Source organism: Microtus oregoni, unplaced genomic scaffold (genome assembly GCF_018167655.1).
Source record: "Microtus oregoni isolate MIOR12 unplaced genomic scaffold, Mior012 000007F_ref0000211, whole genome shotgun sequence".
NCBI lineage: Eukaryota > Metazoa > Chordata > Mammalia > Rodentia > Cricetidae > Microtus > Microtus oregoni.
In genome coordinates, this window is record NW_024543066.1 from 48,770,727 (window position 1) to 48,796,406 (window position 25,680).

Genomic DNA, 25,680 nt, shown 5'->3' on the forward strand with positions numbered 1-25,680 from the left:
ACTTCTTTCTTCGAAGATGGTAGGGCTTGATTAAAGACTGTCACTAGAATGAAGACTTATCTGAATGCGTTTCTTACTGAGCTCTCAGTAAAGAAATAATGTTCAGCATTTAACTTGGTGCAAAAGAGATCGTTTTGCAGTTTCTCTGCTCTTTCCTTGCACACACCCCACCGCATCTTCCACTAGCCACCATTAAAGACAAGTCCAAGCCACGTGCTTTGGCTACAGTTAGGTGTATTAGCAGCTGGAAGTGGCCCTCAGGAAAAGATGACTTTATCCTCATCTTTGACACGAGGATTAGGTGTGAATGTTAGTAGTGTTCTTTTCATAAAGTTACATGTGCTGTGTGCATGTGTGTAAATACACACCCACATAGAGGAACAGAAGAAAGGCTTAACAATGCTGCTCGCATTTTAAACATTAATTCCAAACTATTTTATTAACATGGATTAATATGGTATTGTTAAACAGGTATCGTATTCTTGACAAACACCTTTCACCACATTTCGTTTGAGGGCACTTTATATCAAAAATTGTGCGTATTAGTAGATTGTAGCTCAACTTTCGTCTAAAGACATGCAAGTATCCACTATTTACATTTAGAGAATTTTTCAGAAGGAGCACTGAGAATTCCTTCCACTAACGTTTTGGATGGCTCCTGCTTTGGAGCTGCTGTTCCCACCCTGCCATCCACATTCTGGCTGGCGTTAGCACAGTAGACTCATCCCCGTTGCTATAATACAGGCCATACACATTTTAATTGCTCTTGTTGAAAATATCACCAGGCAGTTCATAGTATCTCATTTATTGAAAATATTGTGACAATCAAGGATCTTGTCATCAGCCACATGTGAACAATTGGGACTACGGAAGAATTAGATATAGTATGTGTGGGACACTTTGTCAGGACACTCCTGAACCGCTGGAATTTTTTCTACTCAAGCTATGTAGTTCAGATAAGCATAGTCAACTATAGATACTACTAGGGGTGGACGCCAGCTCAGAAGGTCTTCGTACTACTAAACACCAGTCAATACACATTTTGTACATATGTACAGACTTTGTTACGAAGTGCAACACAGTAGGGCACACGCATTTTCACAGGTGACGTGTCAGCCCTGCATGTTGTGTGGCAGGAAGATACGATCAACATCATTTTTTTTTGCATAATATGCAAGTATTATATGGCCACAGAGTGTCATACAAATTAGTGGCAAAGTGCTGAGTGAAGGGATCCATGACAGACTCGGATGCACACAGCTAAGTATTACTCGTAAACTACCTGACTCTGCTAAGTCTTAACCGCACGAAGCACTATGTCATGCCCAGTGTGTAAACATCTCCGGAATACCGGGACACAATGAAGCTTGTTAAAGAAATAATCAATAGCCGTAAGCAGCAGGAAGAAGAGAGACGTGGGTTACAATGACACTGGGGGAGCAACATGGGTTACTAGGAGACATCTTCCAAAATGTGCGGTTTTCAACAATTCTGCACACTCCATCATGGCCCCATTTGCTAACATGTGCTTTATCGTAAAATAACAAAACCATGCAGACCATAAATGTAAAAGATCTGATAATTTTGCTGGCACAATGGTGTTGCTTTCCAACACAGTCATTTCCTAGGAGAGATCATCCCAAATACTACCAAATTCTATACCTATTTGATGTCCTAAGTATGGGGCTGTTTAAAATGAAATAATAAAAAAAAAGACATCAATTTCTCTGATCCTCTGCTGACTCTTTTAACTTGGGGAAGAGGAGGACGTGGGCGACAATTTTTAGTTAGTGAAATGCTATTTATTTTTAAACATTTGAAATTTAGCTTACAGTATCCTGATTCAAATGCCTTTGGTTCACGTGATTACTTTTCTGAACTCCAGCAAACAAGGTAGTTTGCATTGTTTTCTCACCTAACAGAAAGAACTGAAATTAGCTTTCAACAGGCAGCAGCTTTTTTTTTCATGCACAATACCCCTTGCTTGCACCGGGCCTGCCACAGGGGTGCGGCACAGCAGTTGAGAAGATGGCGTTCGGGTTCCAGCAGGGTTACTCTTCCTTTCTTCATGTAGATACATTTTGACAAAGGAGGCCAAATGAACTCAAGGTATTGTACCTTCCCTACTTTTATCATGTGTCAAATAAATCTAAACAAAACACCCCCTCCCCCAGAATGCTTAATATGAAGGGTTCTCACAGGTCCGGTTGTTCCCTTATTTATATTATTAATGATATTGAAAAACACACCCCATCTTAAAGAAAACTACTGCCATAATTGGAGGATCGTGAGAAAAAAGCAGATATAGCCATTCCAAGTACTTAATTCTAGAGTAATTCATGTTTCTGTTGGAGTCTTTGTCCTGTATAGTGAGCAAAACTAATTATCATCTGCATTGTGAAATTTCATACCTGCTTAAAACTGAGCATGTGTGACTTGAACTTGGTGATCCGGGTGAGTGTGCAGTAGTTCTTTTACAGGTTATCAAGAGCATGCGTGCACCTACACGACACACCGCCCTTGAGCTTGGTCACATAAGCAGACGAACCCTGCCATGGCATACCATACAAACAATTTTAATCGTGTAGTTACAGTCATAACCACTCCTAATAAGCACATTTCTGCATAAAGAAAATTGTGATACACTTATAAAAACAGCAGCTGTAACAAAATAGCTGGTGTTTTCATAGTCATAAACTCATAAAAAAGAAATACACCTTTATACAGAAATTTTATACAGATGTCGCTTTAAAATTGATTGTAAACCAAAGGAAGACACATTGCAAACATCAATTATTTTCACATTAATTGCATAATTTTCTAAGGTGATCTATTAGTTTTATTTACCTAAGCTTATTTGCATGATAGTAAAAATTGCATACCACACAGAGTGAAGCTTCTAGAGTGAATTGCTCGGATAACAGACTTTTATAGGCAACTGTGTAAAGCACATTTCTCTATTTAAACTTTTAAGACACTTTGTTTTACTGCCCATCAAAATACAGTTATAAATAGAAAGGAAAACAGTATGGTAACAAGAGAAGCAACATTACATTTAACAGAAACTTCCAGAAACTTAATTACAACATGATGCTGCAGGATCTACAAATAAATAACGAGGACTAAACTGTGTTTCACATTTTCTTTTCCTTAAAAAAAAATCATGTAACAATTAATTATGTAACAATGAGAATGAAAAAAAAATTACAGTGAACTTTTATTTCCAAAATAAAAAAACAGATTTTAATTACGGCAGTGCCATATACTACAAGGCATTTGTTGGCATATGTCATCTTTAAACTGCAGTCCACAGTCTATAGTTCTTTTTTAACATACAATCGAGTAACAAACTTTTTTTTCCTTTTCTCTTTAAAATAAGGGGCCAGTTTCCAAAGACCAGTGTGGAGTGTCACAGAAATAATTAAAGGAAAGGCAATCATAATCACAGAAGTTATAATGCTTATTTGAGGCTCCAGAATAATATTAATTAAAAGGAAAACCAATCTCTGGTATCATGCTGACAGGGTGCGCACACACGCAGTGCAACCCTTGAACACAAATTCTGCCATCAGACAACCCTTGACGCTTCACTGGGGCTGCCATGCAGTCCGGGAAAACAGTAACCTTTCGTGCTGCCATGTTCTTCCAACTTCCTGTTTGTGCAAGTTTCTGAAGATTCATCAGCCAAACAATAAACTATGAACGCTTTCTGAGTGAACACAAGATGGACTTTTCATTTTGTTAGTAAATACCAGTGGTACAGCTGAAACAAAAATTCTCAGTCTTTCAAGTCGGCGTTAATGTCTGTGCTCCCTTCCACGGACAGCTCTCCCTCCAGCTTCACGGAGAAGAGGGTGTTGGCGTTTTTATCCTGGACGCTCTCTTCCAAATCCTTCAGCAGCTCCTCTTCTTTGTATTCCGCCACATCCACCTCCAAGCCGGAGTTGTCCTTCAGCTTGCCATGGTGCTTGAGATAGTACCGCTGGTTCTGAAAGAACTTGATGATGGTGTACTTGGGCAGGTCGAGCTGCGCAGACAGAGTCTGGATGGCCTCTTCATCCGGGTACAGACCCACGTCCTGGATGAAGCTCTGAAGAATCCCCAGGGCTTCCACAGAAATTTTGGTTCGTGGCCTGGTCTTCTGCCGGTTTTCCTCATCGGACTCTGCAGACGAAGCCACCGTGGGCTGCCGTGGAGGCAGCCTGGGGCCTGCCTGGGGCTGGGGCTGCGGCTGAGGAGGAGGTGGCGGCTGCTGCTGTTGCTGCTGCTGTTGCTGCTGCTGCAAAAACCAAATAGGCAAACAGTCAGAGCTGCTCGGAGCCCAGAGCCCGTTGCAGTGGCAGGGGGTGCTTGCCAAGCCCGCGGTGTCTGAGAAAGAGTAAGCCAGCTAAACAGCCCACAGCCTTTATTAAATAAACAAATACACATCTGAGCTGGGTGCTGGGCTTGGAGGGCTACTGTGCTCACCTATCAGCTATCTGTGGAGACAAACAGCTGGGGAAAATGTGAACCCCGCTCTCTCTCAGAACGACTCTCACCGAAGGCAGCCAGCAAAGCACGTCATGGCATTAATTAACAAAGACTTTATAGAAAGATCCTTCTTGGATTCCAGAGAGGACGTCAGAAGGCTGAGCTACCCAGCCACGGGGAAAGCGGTGTGCCTGGCCATGCTGCGTCTTATGGCTGTACCCAGGAGGCCACCACAGCTGTGGCTTCCCCCTCATCCTGCACACTTCTTGGAGATGAAAGGATTTGCCAGTTTCAAGTCAGTCTCAGCCTCCCTCTCTCTTTCTCTTTCTCTCTCTCTTTCTCTCTCTCTCTCTCTCTCTCTCTCTCTCTCACACACACACACACACTTTACCAAACTGCACTAAGCTAACACTACATTTTTTTCCTTACCCCCACCAATGAAGGTTCACTGCATTCCACGCCAGCTGGCAAACTGTTTTGTCTACAGTAAACTACGATGTGGTTAGGCTTTACATTTAATGTATACAGACACTTTTTCATAATTAGTATCTACGTATGTGCTGTAATTCCTGTACACAATCACACATAACCAATGTGTGGCATGTATCTACTGCACACTCAACACCCATAATTCTTATCAGCCAAGCCAATCAACCCTGGTGCTCAGACCGCAATGTATTAGAACATTTGTCCTGTGCTTAAGCATTTCCTCTTATCCCCCTAAGAAGCAATTTTATTAAAAACAATTTACATTTTCAAACAAGTACTATTTTTATTACTTAACATACATCTTTCTTGTCTTTGTTTTAGCTGAAACGGTTGGTTTTTCAGGCTTTCACAATTATTTTAGTGCTTAATATCCTAAGGGATTCTCTTTCTCAATTTGTTTTATCTTTAATAAATACTCAAGGATTTTTTTTTCCTGGTGGATTGATAACTCTATTATTTTAGCTACAGATATCTGTATTTTTCACAGACAGCAATACCAGGAAGGATTGTGGGTGATTCAACAAAGATGCCAAGCAGGTTTCTGGGGCCCTAGAGGTAATGGCATTTCCCTTAAAAAAGGAAGCTTAAAACAACCTTCAAATTTATCAGCAATAAGTTACACAGCTTAAATTCAACCAGAGCATGCTGTTTAATTCTGAAGCCACTAGAGCCCCGCTATGTGGTCTGGTCCACAACCCTTTAATCGAGTTCTTCAGGAGCAGGAGGAGGCTCTCACAGAGGCCGTGCCCACACTGGCTACATCAAGCACAGGCTATGTGCTAGCACTGTGGGCTCTGGCCAGAGCCATGGCCGTTCTAGCCTTGTCCTTTGCACAGCTGAAAACTCTGGCTGAGGGAGCTGGTCTTCACAACATCTCTTTTCCCCCTTTCTCCTGGCATAGGAAACTGGTGCCGGCTCACCTGAGGAGCAGCACTGGGCCATGGTGCGGGGGTCAGCAGGCCTGGTAGGGAAGCGCATCTACTCTCTCCTTTGCCAAGGGTGCTGGGAGAGGGGCTCTAAGGAAAGACAAACAGACATGACTTGCCCTGTCCTGCCCTGGGGTGGATGGGAAGGTGTATGAGGTTAAGGCAGGATGAGGAGTATAAAGCAAGATGGGTTTCCCTCCCCTTCGCTGCGGACAGAATCCACGGGATAAAATGTGTGTCTGTCCTCTAACCTCCAGGGCAGGATGGTTTTAATTAGGAGGTAATGTTTTAAATTTGAATTTTTAGAAAACACACCAAAAGATAGATTCTAGACTTTCATAATCAAAACCCAGGACTAACCAAGACCCCCTTATTGCAGTCCAGAAGGGGGTCAGGACAGTGTTTATCCCCCTTCTATCTGGAGCGAGATGGCAGTGTGCTGCTGGCCCCGGCAGAAAGCCTACAGGTAGACTGTGGGAAGAGGAGAATCACTAATTCCCTGCAAAGTTGAAGGCATTGTTTATTTAGTGGTGTATGGAACTGGCCAAGGTGAACGAACCTGAATCTGTTCTGCTGGAACATGGATGATGTGGGGCGGCCTGTCGCCATGGTGATGCACAGCATTGCTCTCCTGCTCATAGATGGCATCACGCTCAGACTGAGGAAGACTAAGGAACCGTCGGATCATGGACAGGTTCTCCCACAGGGTCCTGTTTTCTGGAGAAGGATCTTCTTTCCAGCGTAAGAGCTCACACAACCATCCCTTAGGAGGAAAGATGGCAGGTCGGTTAGTGCTGGGCTGGACTCTTTCACAGATGCGAAAACAGAAGCTCCGATAGTCAATAACTTTCCACCCACTCATCACACTCCAATTTGCTTTAACATTTCTTCTTTTAATCCATTAAGGGAGGATAGATGTAGCTATGGGGAAGCAGGCTCCATTTCTGAGGATGTTCAGATTTATATCTTCATGGGGAGATGGCTTAGTGGGTATGAGTGTATTCTGTAGCAACAAAGATCTGCGCTTGGGTCACCAGAACCCATTAAAAAAGCCTGTTACCTGCCACCCCGGTGACACACACACACTAGTGCCGCAGGCAAGCTTGGGCATGAATATAGTTGGTTTTATTATCACTGACATTAGGAGATTTTGTCAACAAGGAACTCATTTTTTACAACATGATACTGCTGATTATTTTAATTTTTATGCACTGATGTACTTTTTTAATGCATGCATGCTCTGTCTGCATGTCTGCCTGCACAACAGAGGACATCAGATCCCACTGTTCATGGTTGTGAGCCACCATGTGGTTGCTGGGAAACTGAACTCAGGACTTCTAGAATGGCAAGCAGAGCCATCTCTCCAGGGAACCACAGCTTTCTGCTTTTCTGTCAGAGGTGGCAGAGGTAGAGGACTTGTTAGGCAAGAACTTCAGTAAGTTTTCATGGTAAAGAGCGAAGGGCAAACTCAGTCAAGGCCCCAGTCTGATCCTGTGTGGTCATGACATTTTCACTGGCTGAATGGCTCAATAGTGGATACTTACCATCCCCTCGAACTTTCATCCCATCTGCCCTACTGGAAGGAAAGAGGGAGGGACGGCGTCCAGCTGGAGCCCACCAGCCTAGACTGCCACCCTCTCAAACTACTCCACAGCTTGCTGACAGCTCACTGGACTGTCCAGAGACATCTGACCTGCACACACTACAAGTCCCTGGCCCCATCCCCCAGTCTCCCCTGTGACTGGCATGCAGACTGTACCACAGACAGCACTCCCCATCTGTGCACACTCCAGGGATGATCTCCTCATCCTCCACACAAACTTCTACCTGAGGCCATCCCATGTCCTTTCCCTCCCTGTTCTCCCTTACTCCTTTTGGGGAGGAAACCCCAAGGCACATACACTATTCCCCATGTGGGACTCTGCTTTGGGGAAACTGCTATAAAATAAAGGGCTTTCTTGGAAATCTCCAGAAAGGTAGCTGGATAGGACAATACCTTGATTATGCGAATTTTAGATCTATCTAGAGAGGGTTCTGCTTTTTATGTTACTGACAATTGCATGTCTTTCTTTCTCTTTTCAAAATGAACAAGCCAATCAAAAGAGACTTCTATACGTGATAATGGTGAACGAGAACAAGGCCTTCTTCTCCGGAACTGGTCTGAGAGACTGTCTGTGAGACCGCAGAAGGAGTGGGTCAGAACACTCACGACCCTGGGTGTTATTCAGGCTTTACTGCTGCTTTGTTTTCTTTTACACCAGGGTTGTACACACACAAGCAAGTACCTCTAAGAAAGTTTGAGCCTTTAACAGTTGTGTTTAATTAAGCAAATACACACACACATATGTTTATGTGTGTGTATATATGTGAATGCTCACATATCTGTGTGTATATATACACACACAAACAAATAAATGTTATGTGTGTGTATATATATGTGAATTCTCACATATCTGTGTGTATATACATACATATAAACGTTCAGTGTGTATAAATATATGTGAATGTTCACGTATCTGTGTATACACACACATATATGAATGGTCATGTGATAACGCTCTCATTCAATGTCACACACAATTCAAGATGAGAAGGAGCAGTACACTAAAGAGTTAATCTGAAAGAATAGCAACTAAAAAGGGAAAAAAAAACCCAATCTCTGCTTTGATGACCGAGCCCTGGCACTGTTTCTCACCTGACCGGACCCTTGCACATATGTTCAGACTGCTGTGAAATGCCAGAACTGGGCTCTACTTGAGAGAACAGAACATAAATGACAAAGCTGACCTTGCGTGTTTACAGTGTTGGAGACACGCCTGCTCTGGAAATATTATTTAGTTTGGATGCATAAACTCTTGCTATCTGGAGCAAGTCATAAAAATGTCATCTACTTTCCTAGGTCCAAGGTATTTCCTTCCCATGTCTCTAAACGTTGTTACAGGATAGACTTTAGCTGTGCACTCGCCCCGGACTCGTGAGTATGAACTGATAGCTACCTTTCCTGACTACTTGTCCGCATCCTTCGTCTGTGACCTCTAACACAACCTGGATGCCTGGAAACATGGCCTTATTTCCTTCCCTGAGAAGTAAGAAGGCTCGAGAAGACAGAGGAGAGATCTTCTAACTTAGCTGGTCCCTGTGAGTACTCAACACTGAGCTGCTATCATGTTAATTATTTCAGAAATAAATTTCTTAGATATAAATGCAAGTAGCTGAAAATTGCCAAGAGTTAAATTAAGAATGATTCATGCCAGAAGAGCTTGGAGAGCTGAAAACCTCACCGAATCCTTCGGAAACTTCTGTAAGCAAGGCAGAGATCACTTGGTGATCGGATGCAAGTGAAAAACATGTGGATCACAGATGTTCTTTGGAAGAGAAAATCATTAGTTCTTTTAAAACAGCTAATAATGACAGCTTATTCCTAAATAATCACACTCACGTGGGGCTAGCAAACATTTCAGAAAGAAAACTGACTCACTGAACAAACACCTTGTCTCTGCTGTCACTTCTGTGCGTCCACGCTTCCCAGACAGATCCTTACTTTTATTAATTGCCCATGACTAACATAACACTTCCAGTACTTTGTGATTAACCCCTGCCCTTAAATAATACTTCTAATTCCTTATCTAAAACAATGTGAGGAATCAGTAGCTGAAGCATGTTTCCGCCTCTCGGAGACAGGACAGGCTGCAGTGACTAGAATCAGACGCTTCACACATGAATATCTGGCGGTGCGCGTCTGAGACTGCCAGAGCTCTACAGGGTGTTCAGAAAACGAGGAAGAAAGAAAATGGGTCGTGCTTGTCTGATCTCTTAAATGATGGGAAACACACATTTTTGATACCTTGTTTTTTCTTTTATCACAACAGAAATAGACTGATAAACTCCCAGTTAGGATTGGCAATAATCTGTTTTTACACTAAATACCTTGGAGTACTGTGGCTAGCTCAAGTTCTGTTGCTTTTCACTCCGTCAGGAATCTATGATTTGAAGAAAGGAACTAAGGAGGACACAAATGCCTCTAATTCTCCCATCCCATTTCTTAGGTCAGTCCCCTAACCGTCAGAATGAATGTGTCTGGTAGGGCGATGAGCAGGCCTGAAGGCTGCTGACATCACACAGATAAAACTGTGTAGGGGGAGGGAGGTAAGAACGAGATGCAAGGCTTTGTTGTAAAATGTGAACTTTATCCTTTCAGGGTGAGTCTCTGGGACTTGCTGTACAACCAGAGGCAGGAGGATCAGGGAACCACTCTTACAATTAAATGAGATCACAGCTCTCTGAACAGTGGAAAAGACGGGGGCCTAAGAAGCCTTTATCAATGGGACCAAGAGGTTCTCAGAAAACTCAAATGGCACAAGAACAACCTGAAGTTAACTGTAGTGAATTTGCCAAGGGCCATCACACTGCATCTAATGGGGGCAAATATAAACAGTAGCCACACGGAAATAAATCAGTGCGACTTTCAGGATGCTACTACTTTTCAAACTGACAAAGTTTAATTTGACACCTTCTGTTCCAAATCCTTTGTTTCTATTCAAAATCACGCCTTGAGCTGTTGCTATCAATCACAGCACTCTCTATTACTTAAAAAAAAAAAAAAAGGAAGAAAGAAAGAAAAAAAACTGGCATGGACCCCGAATAAGCTGAAAATGCCATGCAGATAAATTCTGAGATAATATGTTCAAACCTGTTATATACAACACAAATCCTGTAAAGTTATGTATTGTAAACCTACATTTATTGAGAACTAAAAGTCTTAAATCCATCTGCCACAAAGGAAATACTGTTATGTACTTTATAGTAACCAACAGCCATCTGCAAATGTCTTGCTACCGTAAGCAAGAAAGCGGGGATGGGGGGGGATAGCGTGCCGGCGGGAAGGAGGAACATCTTTCTGACTGGTTTTGGTTTGGGATCTAATAAGGAAGTGTAAGAATGGGGGAGAAACAGGAAAGAGAAAAAGCAGAGTGACTGCCAAACCCGTGTTAACAAAAATCAAAACAAACTCCGTGACAACACAATGGCAGTTTATTATGGTCCACGAAACACACGACTGTATGCTCATTTTAAAGGAAAAATTAGCAGTTCCAAACTCAATATTCTAATGATGTGCTTGCTGACAGAATCTTGTTGTGCCACATTTAAATAAAAATCCTGGCACCTCCATCTCTCAGCTGCTAACTTCCAACCATACTCAATCTCTGATTTCCATGCCATTCTTTAGAGCAGCGAGTTCAAGTCAATTCAATGCTGACATTTAACACAGAAGGGTACCCAGTGATTCTGCGGCAGGAAACCAATGTCCTGTGAGAAATACATGCTGTACCTGCGAATCCTCACATGCACAAAGATGCATACAATGCCTGCTTTGGGATGAAGCTGGGAGTTCCAAAGACAACTAGTTTCCAAGGGGATATAATATTGTGTGGGGGGGCACTTAATGCAATATGCATATGTATATAATGCCATTATGTACATATACATTTTAAAACTAAGAGCTATAAAGAGAGAAAGAAAAATGACATGATTTCCTGCTGCATCTAAGAAAAAAAATACATTAAAATCGAATGGTAATTTGAGTTCTAAACGGCAAAACATTTTAAAACCTGTATCCACGCACCTCACCCTCATCTTTATGTGTTATTTGCGGGAGTATTTTCTTCCAATCTCTGGGGCATATCGTCTAATATATGATATTAAAAGAAATCAATCTAAATAGGAAAGTATTTGATACAAACATTTTAGTGCAAAGCATGAATTACAGTTTTGCAAGTAGTGGGAACAAGAGCAGAGTACATAATCCATTAAACAGCACTTGTAACAAAAGATTCACCATTGTAGACTAAACTACACTAGGCATTTTGAATGAGTACATTTTCAACAACAACTAACTACAAAGCTTGCAATTTATCATTCAGGAAATAATGTCCTACTTTTAAAAGAATCTGTAAGTGTTCCTTATGCAAATGAAGACAGTTTTTAATCTGCCCGCAAACATGCTAATAGAGGGCAATTTTTTTTATTTACAAAGCTGCCGGCACTCAAGGGTAATTTCACATCAGTGTTCTTCTATAAACTGGGGAAGAAATGGGTTCTAATTGTCAGAAATACTGAATCTGTCACCTTTAGCATAAAGGCTTAAGATGTAACAAAAGATGTCATGTGACTGCTGTGTTTTAAAACCACCCCTTCCACATACAGAAAGGCCTACTTTAACAGCTTTTATTTCTTATATGCACTGTAGCCAAAATATATTATTTTGGGGGGTGGGCGGTTTCACTTCAGACACTCAAGATCTAAGAGGGCGACCTGGATGCCTCTCAAGCCAGCTTGCCATCTTCCAATCCAAACCCTCTGGACACCGAACACTGAGAAGTAAAATCCATGGCAGAGCAACACTGAAAGCATTTTAAATTATTTACTAGGTTAAAAGGGTGAAATGATACTTTAAACACATCAGATTTCATCATCTAGGACATTTTTTGGTGGCAAAGTGGTATTGATCTTCCAATGCTTAGAATTAGCGAGTTTGCAGAAGGTCACTATTTGATTAAAGGCATTAAAGTTGAGGCATCAGGTGAGGCGCTTTTTCTTTTTTCCCAATCCAAATCATGATATAATTTAATAAAAAGAATTCCATCATGTCCTGAAATAAAGACATTTGTCCTAGGATAATGTTCTTTACCTAACGTATCAGCCTTAAATGTCACAAAAATCCCTTGGAAGGGAAACCTCTGCTGAAGCCAATTATTCGACTGCGCCCCAGCTTTAACAAGGGCCTGGTTCTCCTCCACAGACCAGCAGGAAGTACGCCATCTTCCTCTTCCAGCTAACAACACCAGCAGCAGCACAAGCAGTCTAAGCAGAGACTGGAGTTTCTTCCCTACTAAGTTAATGTTGGTCTTGTTAAAGGAAACGCGGCGAGTAAGTCTCAACAGGAAGGAACCAGAAAAAGTATTTCTCTACTGAAAGGGGTGTGATATGTGCACATTTGTCCAAGCTGGGTTTTTAAAGGAAATACAGCTTAAATATCCATGTTTGCCCTCTGACACATTCATTTTCAAGGTGTGGTTTCTGATGCATTCACTAAAAAGAAGAAAAAGTAATAATGAAAACATCTTCAAATACTGCTATGTTAAGCTCTTGAGATTACTGTTTTTCAACTCCTGAGCTCCTGCAGACTCTCCAGTTTATTTAAGGGACATAATATCTTAGCCAAAAATCTGCGGGTTTCTATATTGGGGTAATAATAGGCCATAAAATGACTGTCTAGAAGTTTCTCATTTTGCCCCTTTGTTATTAAGCGGTTAAGCAACTCTAGCAGAGCTTCAGGAGATTTATTATTAGCATAAAAAATAACATTAACACAGGCCTAGGAAGAAATCTCTTGAAATTTAGTGACGTTAGAGGGGCACTCAGAGTCACTAGCAAACCATCTTTAGTTTTCAATTTTGCTTACAATGGAATCAGATAAAAAAAAAAAAAACACCAGCAATGTCTGATTTCTACTGTTTTTATTTTCTCTTCTTCCTTACCCTAGCTAGGTCGTTGACATGGGGACAAAAACATAACGGTTCTTCTTTGGCTCCACAAAGACTGTTGGGTTCATAGCAAAAGATTCAAATAATGACGTGGCCAGAGGAGATACAAATGGCTGACTTTAAAAGGTTGCCAGGTGTGGAGCCTTTAAAATTAAAGGTCTTTCCAGAAGACAAGTTGAGAAGGTAAAAAAGGAGGAATGACGATGTGTGGGATTCTAAACAATCTATAAAATATCCAGAACATTGGTTCTCAACCTGTGGGCTGTGACCCCTTCAGTTTGAGACCACTGTAAAACACAGGTATTTATATTACAATTCATAACAGTAGCAGAATTACAATCAAGAAGTAACAATGAAATAATTTTATGTTTGTGGTCACAGCATGAGGATGAGAACTGTATGCAAGGGTCCCAGCATTGGGAAGGTTGAGAAACACTTATCTGAAAAAGACAATCACACTAGACAGAAGTAGAGGATTCCAAAAGGAGATCTGGACTTTTATTTTGAGAGCATTAGATTTGGAAAGAGCCTTTCATGTGTGTTTGACTTTTATATATACTCCAAATCTAAGAGAAGAACCTGGCTCATATGCCTTATATGTGAACATGAGCTCTGAAAAACAACCTACTTGCTCCAATACGACCCGCCACTGCCATTTTTGACATAATTTTTAATAGACTATTCTGACTCCTGACCTCCAACTCTTTATTCTCATTCTTCATAAAGGGTGTATTAAAACTGGAGAGCACCCCGAGATTCATGCCATAACTTCTCAAGTTTAGCTTGTTTCCAGCATTAAGAACTGCCTGCCACTGGCTTCCTCAAACTCAAGCATCTCTTCCTTAACTCATTCTTAGAGGCACCAAATTCTTTCATTTGCTTGCAGTGGAAAATTTTTCTTCTTGACTTTCAGGAGAAGGAGACCAGTGATGACTTCAGCTTTTATGAACAAGGAATCACTACCTACAGCTAATGAAGTACTATAAAGAGCAAATTAATGTGATCCATAATTCAGTCTGGAGACTTGCAGGTGTGTCCTCCTGTTAGACACTGCAACACAATGATGCCATCTACAAAGATCACACCTGGAAACCCCCAGTTGAGCTACGGAAGGAAGGAAGGAAGGAAGGAAGGAAGGAAGGAAGGAAGGAAGGATCGATCAATCCATAAGTGAGCGTGTGATTTCTGTGCTGGGCTCCATGCACAGCTATCCTTGGATACTTGGGGCCTGTGGGCTACAGACTGAGCATGCCTTGGAGCTCTGAAAGCTTTCAGACAGGCAAACAGATAGCAGTTTAGCTTTCTTGAGTCCCTTGACCATCTTTGAGTGGCTGTTAGGAAAGAACTGGAGGGTGAATCCACCTTCCAACTGCCCGTACTTTTCTGCTGTTCAATGTGACCTCGAGAGGTTACCAACATAAGAGCAAAGCTCATGGCTTCATAGGTTACCTTTAGTCCTCGGCCTGCCACTCCCTCATACTCAGCCAGACTAAAGTCAGCCTCATGTCCTGCTTTCTATTTCTTTAGGAGGAAGGCTTTTTTTCCTTCTCTCTAAATGTTATTTCTCCCTCAAGCCATAGTCAGGCCCCTCAGTAAACCGACAAAGAGGCAAACTGGGCAGGAAAGTATCTATACCAATAAGAGCCTCTGGGAAGAGGCTCTAAAAAATACGGACAACAAAGGCATTAATCTCAAAGTGATCGCTACAAATGAGACAGAGCACATTCAATCTGATGCTTAGTCTGAGATAACCACAGAATGCTGCAAAGAAGTGAAATAAAAATACTTAAACAACTCATAGTCATTGGGAAGGATGTGACATCCAAACCCATTAGTTTAAAGCAGGCATAGTAAAGGTCCCTGAAGGGTAAACACCAGAGTGGTAAAAGTGGAGCAGGAGAAGCAGTGGGTGAGGGAGGAAGGAAGAAGGATGCCCCTGTCAAGGCAGTGCTGGCCTGTCTTCAGAGAACGGGCCACACCGAAGGGTGAATGCCTGGCAGAAAACATTCTAGCTGCTTCCGAATAGATGATGCTTCCCACAGTCCTTACCACACTGGCTTGAGAAATTGACTTAAGTTTCCATAACCTCTTGCCTTCTTCTACACTATGCTTCTAAGGTCTATCTAAGAGGCTTGATAGAAACCAGGAGCAGATTCGTCAACTTATTCAGACCTCAAATATTTCCTTTGTTAAAGGACATCTAATTATATCACCTAATTCACAGTATATTGTTGGTACTCAATAACAATTTCAACTGTATTACTGCTGACACTATCAAACTTTGAGCATCCCATAGAAGGCTGAAGAGAATAGCTGTCACCCTATTCCTCCCACATGGGCTGCGGCCTAAACAGGAAAGCTCAGTTAGAGCTCTAGCACCAACTCCACACCCAGGCTAGGATACTGGATCTATCTGATATTGGGCTATAAACAGACACTCTTTCTGAAATGTGAAATGCAGATGGTAACCATGTCTGGTGATGACCTTTAAAAGACAAATTCCTTTCCTAAGCCAGTAACTCACTTTTCAATGCTTATTCCAAAGGAACAGCACATCAATACTTCACAAAAATGTTCACATTCACACTATCTGTGACCGCAAATGCTGAATGTAACCTAAATCCACTGATAGGAAATTGATGGCTACTACAATATGCAAATGGACACAACATACACATATACAGCGCTACACACATATGTACGCAAGTACATGTCTGTGTATATAAAGAGCCTAAATCAGGATATTAAATCAGAGTATCTCTAGGTGATTGAGATTATGGATATTTTTATGTTCTTCCTTATGCTTGTGTTTCTGATTTTTCTGTAGTGACTTTGTAATAAAAATATGCATAGCAAATGGCTTTAATTAAAAATCTGATTTTTCTTGTCTGTCTCCTCTATAACCAATGTAGTTCCTGTCAGCTCTAGCACTAGGTAAAGCCTCCTGGATTTCTGCACACCTGTGGCTCTGGTCCCTTATCTTCTACTCTGGGGCTCCTTTCTAGACCACCCCAATCCCACCAAAGACGTGAATACACATGGCCTTGCACTAGCAAACTTCCCTGCACTCTTCCCGAGGAAACTGGAAATATCCCAAGGCTCACACTCAGTGTCTGTAAAAACTTGGCAGAAAACTCACCACCACAAACTGGACGGCCAATTAAGTTGTGAGGCAAAGTTATGAAAATGGCCCAATTTGGGCTGTACTAACAGACTGCAATTCCTCAGCAATTCCCAGAGTCTCATGCGCGGCTGCAAAGTCCAGCAATGGAAGTCTACAAGGATGGCGTGTTACCTAAAGAAATAAGGCTTGAACTGACAAAGCTTCCTAGGTTTAAGGAAGCAGAGGGCCACCAAAGGACTCTCTCAGAAAAGGAAACTTAGGAAACGGACTTTCCTGAAGCCAACTCTAACACATGCACACACTACAAAGTAAAATTTGTATTGTGCTGTTGTTAAATTTCAGTGTTTCTTTCCTATTGAAAATTCTAAAGAACAGTAAGCATGAAGCTGAATGGGTGAGCCATGTGTGAAAAGAAAAAAATTATAAAAATGAGAACTCATAAAGTAAGTAATCTTTTAGGTAATTTACCTGATAGGGTAGCGTGCTGGCTTACACAAAGAATAGTGGCAAATGGAGTGGAAGCACTACGTTGTTTTAACCAATATTCCTGGACTACATTTGTTAACAGATTTACATGTAAATTTTCAGTATCACAGACACCTTAGGAATGAGCAATACTCTCCATTACGCTTAGTAAGAATCAGGGAATTAAAAATTTAAACCTTCCCTCTACAATGTTCTAGGAGAAAGAACAAAGAAGTTTTTTTTTTTTGATGCTTGATTTATTTTATTTTTTTTTAATTTATTTATTTATTAAAGATTTCTGTCTCTTCCCCGCCACCGCCTCCCATTTCCCTCCCCCTCTCCCAATTAAGTCCACCCCCCCCAGCCCGAAAAGCAATCAGGGTTCCCTGTCCTGGACAATGAGGACTACTAAGAACAAAGAAGTTTTAAGCCCAGAAGGCGATATGGGAAGTAAGAGCCGTGGGTGTCAGCCCCCAAGAGGGACAAGCGACTTGCTAATGATTTTGCTGGACTGCCCTTCTTGTGTGGCTCAAGCCGCGCGATTTTCTCCATGATGCTAACCTGTCCATCAGAAGTTTGTCTAATTTAAGAGAAGCAAATTTTGTGAGCCAGAAAGCATAGTTATTTCTGGAAGCATTCTACGGGTCAGGGTGATAATGGCCACACCAGGGAGGCTAAGCCTTGGAACAGGCTGCCTCCCTCGTTCCTCACAACCCCTAAGCACAGCACAGCTGGGGACAGCCAGTGCAGAATTGGCTGAAGAAGAGGCGGGCAGGCAGGAATGGAATGTGGCCCTGCTGTGCTCTGAGCATCCTCCCACTGTTCTGTGCTCTTTAGAGAAACAAGGCTTGTTAAATCTACTCTGCCCTCCCTTCTGCAGGTCATTACAAGGACCCTCTCTCTAGACAGCCCGGTGCAGAGGAAGGGGAGACGTGAGCACACATACGGTGGGGATGCATTTTCCCTAACACTTCTTACCGAGTAAGGTAAGAGCCATCCACAATTCAGGGTTGTTATTAAAAGTGTAGCTTGCAGGCAGTGGTGGCACAAGACTTTAATCCCAGGAGAGGCAGGCAGATCTCGGAGGTCAAGGACAGCATAGACTACAGAGTGAGTTCCAGGTTAGCAAGAGCTTCATGGAGAAATCCTGTCTCAACCCTGTCAAGCACGAAAGAAAGAAAGAAAGAAAGAAAGAAAGAAAGAAAGAAAGGAGGGAGGGAGGGAGGGAGGGAGGGAGGGAGGGAGGAAGGAAGGGAAAGAAAAAATACAACACCCAACTTGTAAATGCTTTTCCATCTGCAGAGCGGGCATTCTCTCATCAAGGACAGCTCTTGCTGCTAGGTATCTACGCTGGAAACAAGGTTGCTGGTACCGTATCGGGTTTTGTTTTAGATGCTATTGCAATTATTGCAATCCCCTCTTATTATGCTTTAGAGTGATGGGCACTTGAAAAATAAGCACACCAGAAAGCAATAAACAAATTGGAAGAAAATGTTTCCCAGGTAAATTCAAAAATTCCTAGGCTAATATGTTAAACATGTAATTGTTCCCTCTGCTCCATTTATCACTGATCTCATCTCTTTGGTGCCATAGACCCTTCTGGCAGTCAGTCTGGGTAAAGCTCATGGAAGCCTTTTCACAGGAAGGTTTTCACATGTTTGAAATAAAATACATAAGATTACAAAGAAAACCAATTATATTGATATACATAATTGGTTTATGGATAACTTAGACAGGGAGGTGGAAATGGACTGGACTAAGCCAATCTATCAAAAATTTCTGATTTAGTAAAAAGTGTGTGTGTGTGTGTGTTTGTGTATGTGTGTGTGTTTAAACTAGCACACTAAACTCCAATCTAGAGCAACAGATTCCTAGCAATGAGCCAGAAAAACAACATTTCCAGAGTTCTGTCAAGACAGGGTGTGCTATGAAGATGGGTTTTTGCTGGTGGTAAATTTGTATTACAAATATTGCCAGGATTTGTTGCTGGTGCTGATAACTGAATGAAACATCACCTTCTAGTTAGAGGCCACACAAAATAAACCACTTCTTCTCATCCAAGTTAGCTGTCCTCTTAGGAAAAGCTGAATACAAGTTAAGAACCCCTGAATGGGAAGGGTCCCTGACCTTAAGTGTACATTGGTACACATACATATACCAAATATATACTCACATACTTCAAAATAGTTTTATAACTAATCTAGATAGGATTCAGCCAATTAGATGAGATCGGACACGTTCAGGGTGGAGTGACTGTAGACAGATTCAGCAAATTAGAAAAACTTGTTATCTGTGAATTTGTAAAATAAATTCCCTTCCTCCCACTCCCAAAGAACATGTTTCTGAAGAGGTAAGCAGAGTTAAACAGTTACTCCGAGTAACTACACCCTGAGATGCTCGGCTTCAGTGCTGTACCACTGAGTATGTACAAGTCTGTGGGGGGCGGGGGCGGGAGGGATAATATGGTTCTCCCTAAACAGTTCTCAGGTCAGTCCAATGGGAGAGAATGTTTACCAGATTCACATATTCAGTTTTCTTGAAGGTCACGACTAAAACACGTCTATGCCTTAAGAACTGTCAATGGAAAACTGCACTAATGTACCCAGAGCACACTATTTTCCTGGTCGTGTCACCAAACTGGAGAATGAGTTTACAAACTCCAAATGTAAAATCGCATCCTAATCTGGTTAGCTTCATACCTTAATCTGAGCAACTCTCTAAGGGTACACAAGGCTGGGGGAGTATCCTTTGAGAACTGCCGACCTGCCGGGGGAAGGGAACAGGATAGACACAGGCTAGGCAGCATAGGGCTGCATCAAAGGCATGAACTCCAGGGTGGACAGGGTAGTTAGGGAGGAGAAGCTGCCTATCAAAGCGGACACTTGATTTGCTCGGTCAGCATTAAGGGAGATTACTGCTGGGGCAGAAGACTAGTCCAGTAGAAAAGGGAGAGGAAGTGAAGACTAAAGATGAAAACTGGGGCAGAGGGTAGGAATAACAGAGCACACAGCCATTGGTCCACACTAGTCATCCACAATGACCAGTGTAAAATCTACCCAGCAACAGAAACATAAACTCTGGCTGGAAAGTCAGCTTGATGGATAAGGCTTTGGTCTTTATGATTAACCAGGGTCCAAGTTATTTAGTTTCTTTAATCAAAATTACTAAAATAAAATTATTCTGCATAGGCTATTACCCTTCCCCCAATCTCCAAACACAGAAACAAAAAATTAATTGTCAGCCAGGAAGAACGAAGGCAATTTAGGCAGTAACAGCTTGGCGTGGACTACACTGGATTTCCTAAGAGCATTTGTTTGTGGGTCTAGAGTTTACATACAGCCTTTAGTTCCCTGACTTTCCTGAAGTAATTGATTTTTACCTAATCTGCATTTCATTTAGAGCACCAAACACCGGTGAAGCCAAGCTACACCCATGACAAGGAGCACTCTTGCTGGTGCTGGACCCTTCTTAGCATGCACCCATGCTCCACGCCTCCAAATGTGGTGCACAGTCTCCTCTTAAGGGAGCTGCCTCCCATGTTCCTTTTTAATTTGTGTTTTCTCTTTTCCTAGCCTCTCCCAAACCTGGGACTTTCTGCGCTGCTCTAATTCTGGCAATCACTGTTCCTGCACCCATGAAGCCAAGCCCATTCTTCTCTGCCCAGATGGACCCTGACGAGCTGCTGCATAAGGGGGGGGGGGGGAGGGCTTTCCCTCATCCCTAACAAGTCTCAGATGAAGATGCCACCAAAACAGCACTTGCCTGCAAAACAAAGCCTTCCCATTACTTGACCCCTTAGCGCTTCTGTGATTTATTCTTGTTAAACCCTCTTTGGGCAGTACTATCCATTAACATAGCGTCTCGTTCACACTGAACGCCTGTCTCAGTCTCAGATACACAGAACTGGTTCTACACTGGGCATTAAACGTAATGTTCCTTAAGCTGTTTAACTTCCTGAAGAAATTCAGAGCCTCAGATGCGAAACGACTTGTTTGGAAACACACAGCACATTTATTTATAGGGTAACTGGGCCACAGCTCTTCAAGACTCAAGGTTTCCTCTGAAAGATGAAGTTCATGTTTCAGGTGTTTCATCAATCAGCTGTGCATCTGCCAGCAGCTACTGTACCCTTTCCCCATCAGAAGAATTAATCAGGAGACAGTGCTCTAATTCCTTCAGCTCAGAAGCCAAGTGTGAGCTACACTGCCATGATACCAAATGAAAGAGTTAAGTCCAAAAGAAGGTAAGAGAGCACTAGGGGAACCTATTTTCTCATGTGGGTCTGAAGCCCTAAAGCAGGGCACCTCAGCAGGGCTTAGGATGGTAGACTGAGTCAGAGCAGCCTGAAGACTGTCACGGCCACAAAATCTTTATCTGTAGCTTGGTTTTTGTTAGTGTTTGTTTTGAGACAGGATTTCTCTGTGTAGTTCTGGCTGTTCTGGAACTCGCTCTGTAGAGCAGCTCACAGATCTGCCTGCCTCTGCTCCCGTGCGCGCTACCACTGCCTAGCTATCTGTGCCCTGTTAACACACACACGTGGAAACTACTCTTATATCAAACAGAACCCAGTAAGATCACGAAAAAAACTAATAGATTTTCCTTAAAGAGTGGGATCTGGTAGCCTAATACGATGGAAAAAGCTATTCTTCCCTTATAATCAGAATTCTGAATATTCCCAAACTTGCACACTACTGGTTCTAACTGCATCTGTAAGCTCTGAGTCTGTCCTTCCAGTTCCGTTTTGTATCAACAAGTGTTTTAAGCACAAAGTGTTCCAACACACTGGTTAAGTCTGCAAATGTGAAAAACTAGGGGAGAAGATTTCACAGTGGAGTAAGATCTTTTATTTGCAAAGAGCTACTGTAGGGTTCCACTGAATGGAGACCCTGCTGGGGATTGTGAAATGTGTAGCAGCTGTGTGAAGACGTCTGGGCTATCATAGATGGTATTGATGAGGTTCCGAGTTTCATTCTCCCCAACTTTGATTCAGTAACAAGGCCTTCTCGGGACCTGAAATTACAGGTAGACTGCAGTAGGGCTGAGTTCATTCACTGACTGGAAGAGGAACTCTTGCGCCAAGAAGGATTCTGAGTGACATCTAGACTTAGGAGGACAGTGTTGTTATGGTAGGTGCATGGAAGATGGAGGCTGAATGCAATCTTCCATAATAACACCTTTGAAACGACAGGGCAGACTGCGGAACCAAAGACAAGAAAAACTAATGAATCTACAAAGATAGATGAAGGGTACACAAAGGAGGAGGAAAGCCCAAACTAACTGTGAATGAACATCTTAGCAGCTGAACTAGAGCCTCATAGGCAGACCCTACATGAGTGACTAACCTCCCCTTTAGCATGACACTCAGGCCAAAAGAACATGGGAATCAGCAAGAAATGTTAGGTTTCAGAGCTGGAGACATATCAGAGCAAACAGAAAACACCCAACAGCCGGGTTAGGATGGAAGGTCGTTCCAGTGATCTAAGACAACTTCACAGAGAGAAGGAGCAATGGAGAGGTGGGGGAAGAGTGTTCGCAGACGGGGCCAAAGCCAGAGGAAACCCTGCTAACCGCAGCAAGCAGGAGAATGAAGAGTGCATCCGATCTGGCGTGTGATATCCATTCAGAAGGGAACGACAGTTGTGTCTGTGCTACTTGGGTTTCTTTCTACTCTCTGAGCGCTCCTCTCCCTCCAGCTCTGACTTCTATGGAGCTTCTGCACTTACAGGGATTCTCCTGACCTGGTGGTAATTCTGGCTTGCCTGCACCTTCCTGCAGGGCTCTCTGGTGTTCTAATGCAGACACTTCCATTTTCTAACTCTATCATTCAAAATGACTGTATGTTAACAAATATCGAGGAAAGACATTTCCTGGCTGAGCCCGTAATGTTTGGGAATTGTCTGATATCTGACCACAAAGGCTAGAGTGACAACTTACTAACTACAAAAACAACAATGAAAGCTATTTTTGGAAAATTACATTTACTCAATCTTAGAAACTCATTCAAAATTTTCATTTAAAAAGGGTTAACTCTTTAAAAAGGCATAATGTCAAAGGACTATTCCATGCCCACAGAGCAAAAGAAGAAATATTTGAAAACACAGTGCCCAGATCCACTAGAGACCACATATTTTTCCCATTTAAGTTTTGGTCAAAGTGGAAAACTGGAATCTGATAAGGCTTTGATAAATAATCTGGAGAAAAAAAATGAACTAGGTAACTTCTCCATCTTCCTAAACACTTAACTTCTTTGTATTGCATTTTATTTTTATTTAAGGACATTTTACGCACATATACATACCCCAACCCTTAGAAAACAAGAAGGCTGAAATTTTAGTTACACCACATGTGGTTTTCATCTGTGAAAAATGAACAAGCTGTTTGTGGTTAAACTGTCTAATCGCCTGTTATCAATCTAGCGCTGCATTCAAGATTTACAGGGTACATCAGCTTCCGTGCCACATTAGCTGGGAGGGAGAGAAGAGGAGGAGGAGAGAGTTTATCCTGCGGAATAATATTTCCAATGCAGCCACACTCGCACTACATCTGGTTGTGCTGGTAGCGGCAGTTAAATTGAAATATTTCACAGCGTGTGTCAGAAACATGCAGAATGGTAATTATGACAGATCTGATTAAGCCCGAGTACCACAAGCTCCCTGGCCAGCGCTGGTTCTGCAGGTGTGACCTTGTGCGTGCCTGCGTGTGTAAATAAAATTAATTACAAGCGAGAGGGTGAAGGCTTCGGTGACATCACAAAGCGGAGGAACTCCCAAGGGGGAGACCTAATGGAATATTTTCCCTCAGTCTAATAATACAGTTCATATTGACTTGAGGTAATTAGTGGGATCATTAAAGCAGTTTTCCCGGCGTATTTGGCTGCCTGATCAGATTAGTGAAAATGTTCTTCAGAACAAGCCCTGTGTGGTCTGCCAGAGAGGAGGAAATAAAGAACAACAAAGCATATTTGGGAATGATAAGCAGTGCTGGACTTTCATGCCAGGAAAACGTCCCTCCTTCTCTCTGGAGTCTGCAGACCCAATGTCTTGTCCACTCTGTTTCCTCTCATGTGTTCTTACCCACATTCGGATTCTCTCCATTTCCTCTCTCCCCTTGCTACCTCAGACCACTCCATCACTAAAACCCATCCTCAGTTCCCCAACAAATCTCTCCTAAACAAGGCAATTTTAAAAACAGGGGAAAGTGTCTGAAGTGAGCGTTTTACTATTAGCTGACAATATGGGGCCACTGGGAAAGGCCACACACACATGCATACACAAGCATAAAGAAGCACATGCAACAGGGAAAACTGTCACTTAAAGTCACCTGCTAAACAAAAGATTCCTCTCTTATGTAACACTGAACGTAGCCAATATTCCTATGTGAATGTCAAAACGGGCTTATGTAGGACAAAGTTGGGTCGTCCGTTCTCTTCCATTTGAACAGATCGCGAAGCCTTGTCAAGAAAAGGGCCATTTGTTTGAAAATACTCTACTGAGCACGCTCTACCTTGCTCCTGGAGCACGCCAAGCGCTGTCACAGATGGCGGGCTCTGACAGTTCCCATCCGTAGTGTCGATGCGCGACAGTTCAGCACAAGATCAGTGACATTCTGTCTCATTAGAACCACGCTAATTATCACAGCCAGTTCCAGGGAAACCATGTGTTGCGATGGTCAATTTGAAGGAGTCTGTGCATCAACAAACTGGTAATAAGGATCAGACACCTTATTATAGGACAGCATGCTGCCTATGATCTGATTTACGGAATCAGAGGCACTGGGGCGGCCGAGGAGGCTGGCAGTTTATGAAACAGTGTGTTTAAACCCAATTTCTGAAGTGTACTGCTTGAGAAGGGAACTGTTTGAAAACAACACAAAAGCAGCTGGAATTCTTAAATCAAAAAAAAAAAACCAAGAGAATAGATTATTTTTTTATTAACCTATAATAGAAGCAGATTAAGACTTAGGGAGAAAAACAACTTCATCAATTTGACAATCAGAAATCAACTTCATGAATGGTTTGGAGTTCATATTTTATAAGTTATTCAGCAGCCAATTATAGAAAGGTCTATTCCTACCAATCTTTAAAACACAGACAGTACTTCTTAGTAGGTAATCTCTGATTTTGTGTCATTTTACCACGCAAAAGAATTGACTTCTATAAGATACTTGGAACAAGTTCTTTACAAACTGTTAAGCCCCGGAGGCAGGAGAGTGGGTGGGGCTGTCTTCTCTGGCCAGGCCTCTGCCCACCCACTTTTGCTGGTGGGAAAATCAGAAGCGTATTTTCCCAATTGTCATTCTGCATAAACTCACTTTTACTGCACATTCATTTCATGAGGTCTTTATTTTCAGTCCTCATGTGAGGAGAAAAAGCTAACGCTAAAATAAAACCTACATTCATTATATAAAACATAAAAGATGACTGAGACCGCCGAGAAAAAGCTCACCTTTCCTTCGGGTCACTCAGTGAAAACATCACACTCGTATTACATTCTGTGTGCAGTGTAACTGGATGACATCAGGTTTGAAGACGAATGCTTGCCCTGAGCTAACTTTCCCTCGCTTTTGTGATGGTGTCCATCTTGAGGAGCTGACCTGACTGATGCCCGAATACCAAAGAGCTTCTGAGTCAGGACCCCCCCAGGTTCTCCGACCAAACTTTGTG

At 42.3% G+C, this 25,680-nt stretch overlaps 1 protein-coding gene across 6 annotated transcripts in view; it reads right to left on the bottom strand.

Moving 5' to 3' along the window:
• Nucleotides 1-412: 412 nt before the first annotated feature.
• The window catches only part of Satb1 (SATB homeobox 1), a 93,754-nt gene continuing 68,486 nt past the window's right edge, over nt 413-25,680 (bottom strand). For 5 of the 6 annotated variants that reach the window (XM_041655496.1, XM_041655494.1, XM_041655497.1 and 2 more), the window contains exons 10-12: nt 6,445-6,648; nt 5,880-5,975; nt 413-4,279 (exon numbers count right to left, since the gene is read on the bottom strand). In XM_041655496.1, the coding sequence (XP_041511430.1) occupies nt 3,779-4,279; nt 5,880-5,975; nt 6,445-6,648 (801 nt within the window). In that variant the 3' untranslated portion in view covers nt 413-3,778. The remainder of the gene's footprint in view (nt 4,280-5,879; nt 5,976-6,444; nt 6,649-25,680) is intronic. The other variant, XM_041655498.1, reaches the window with a different exon arrangement.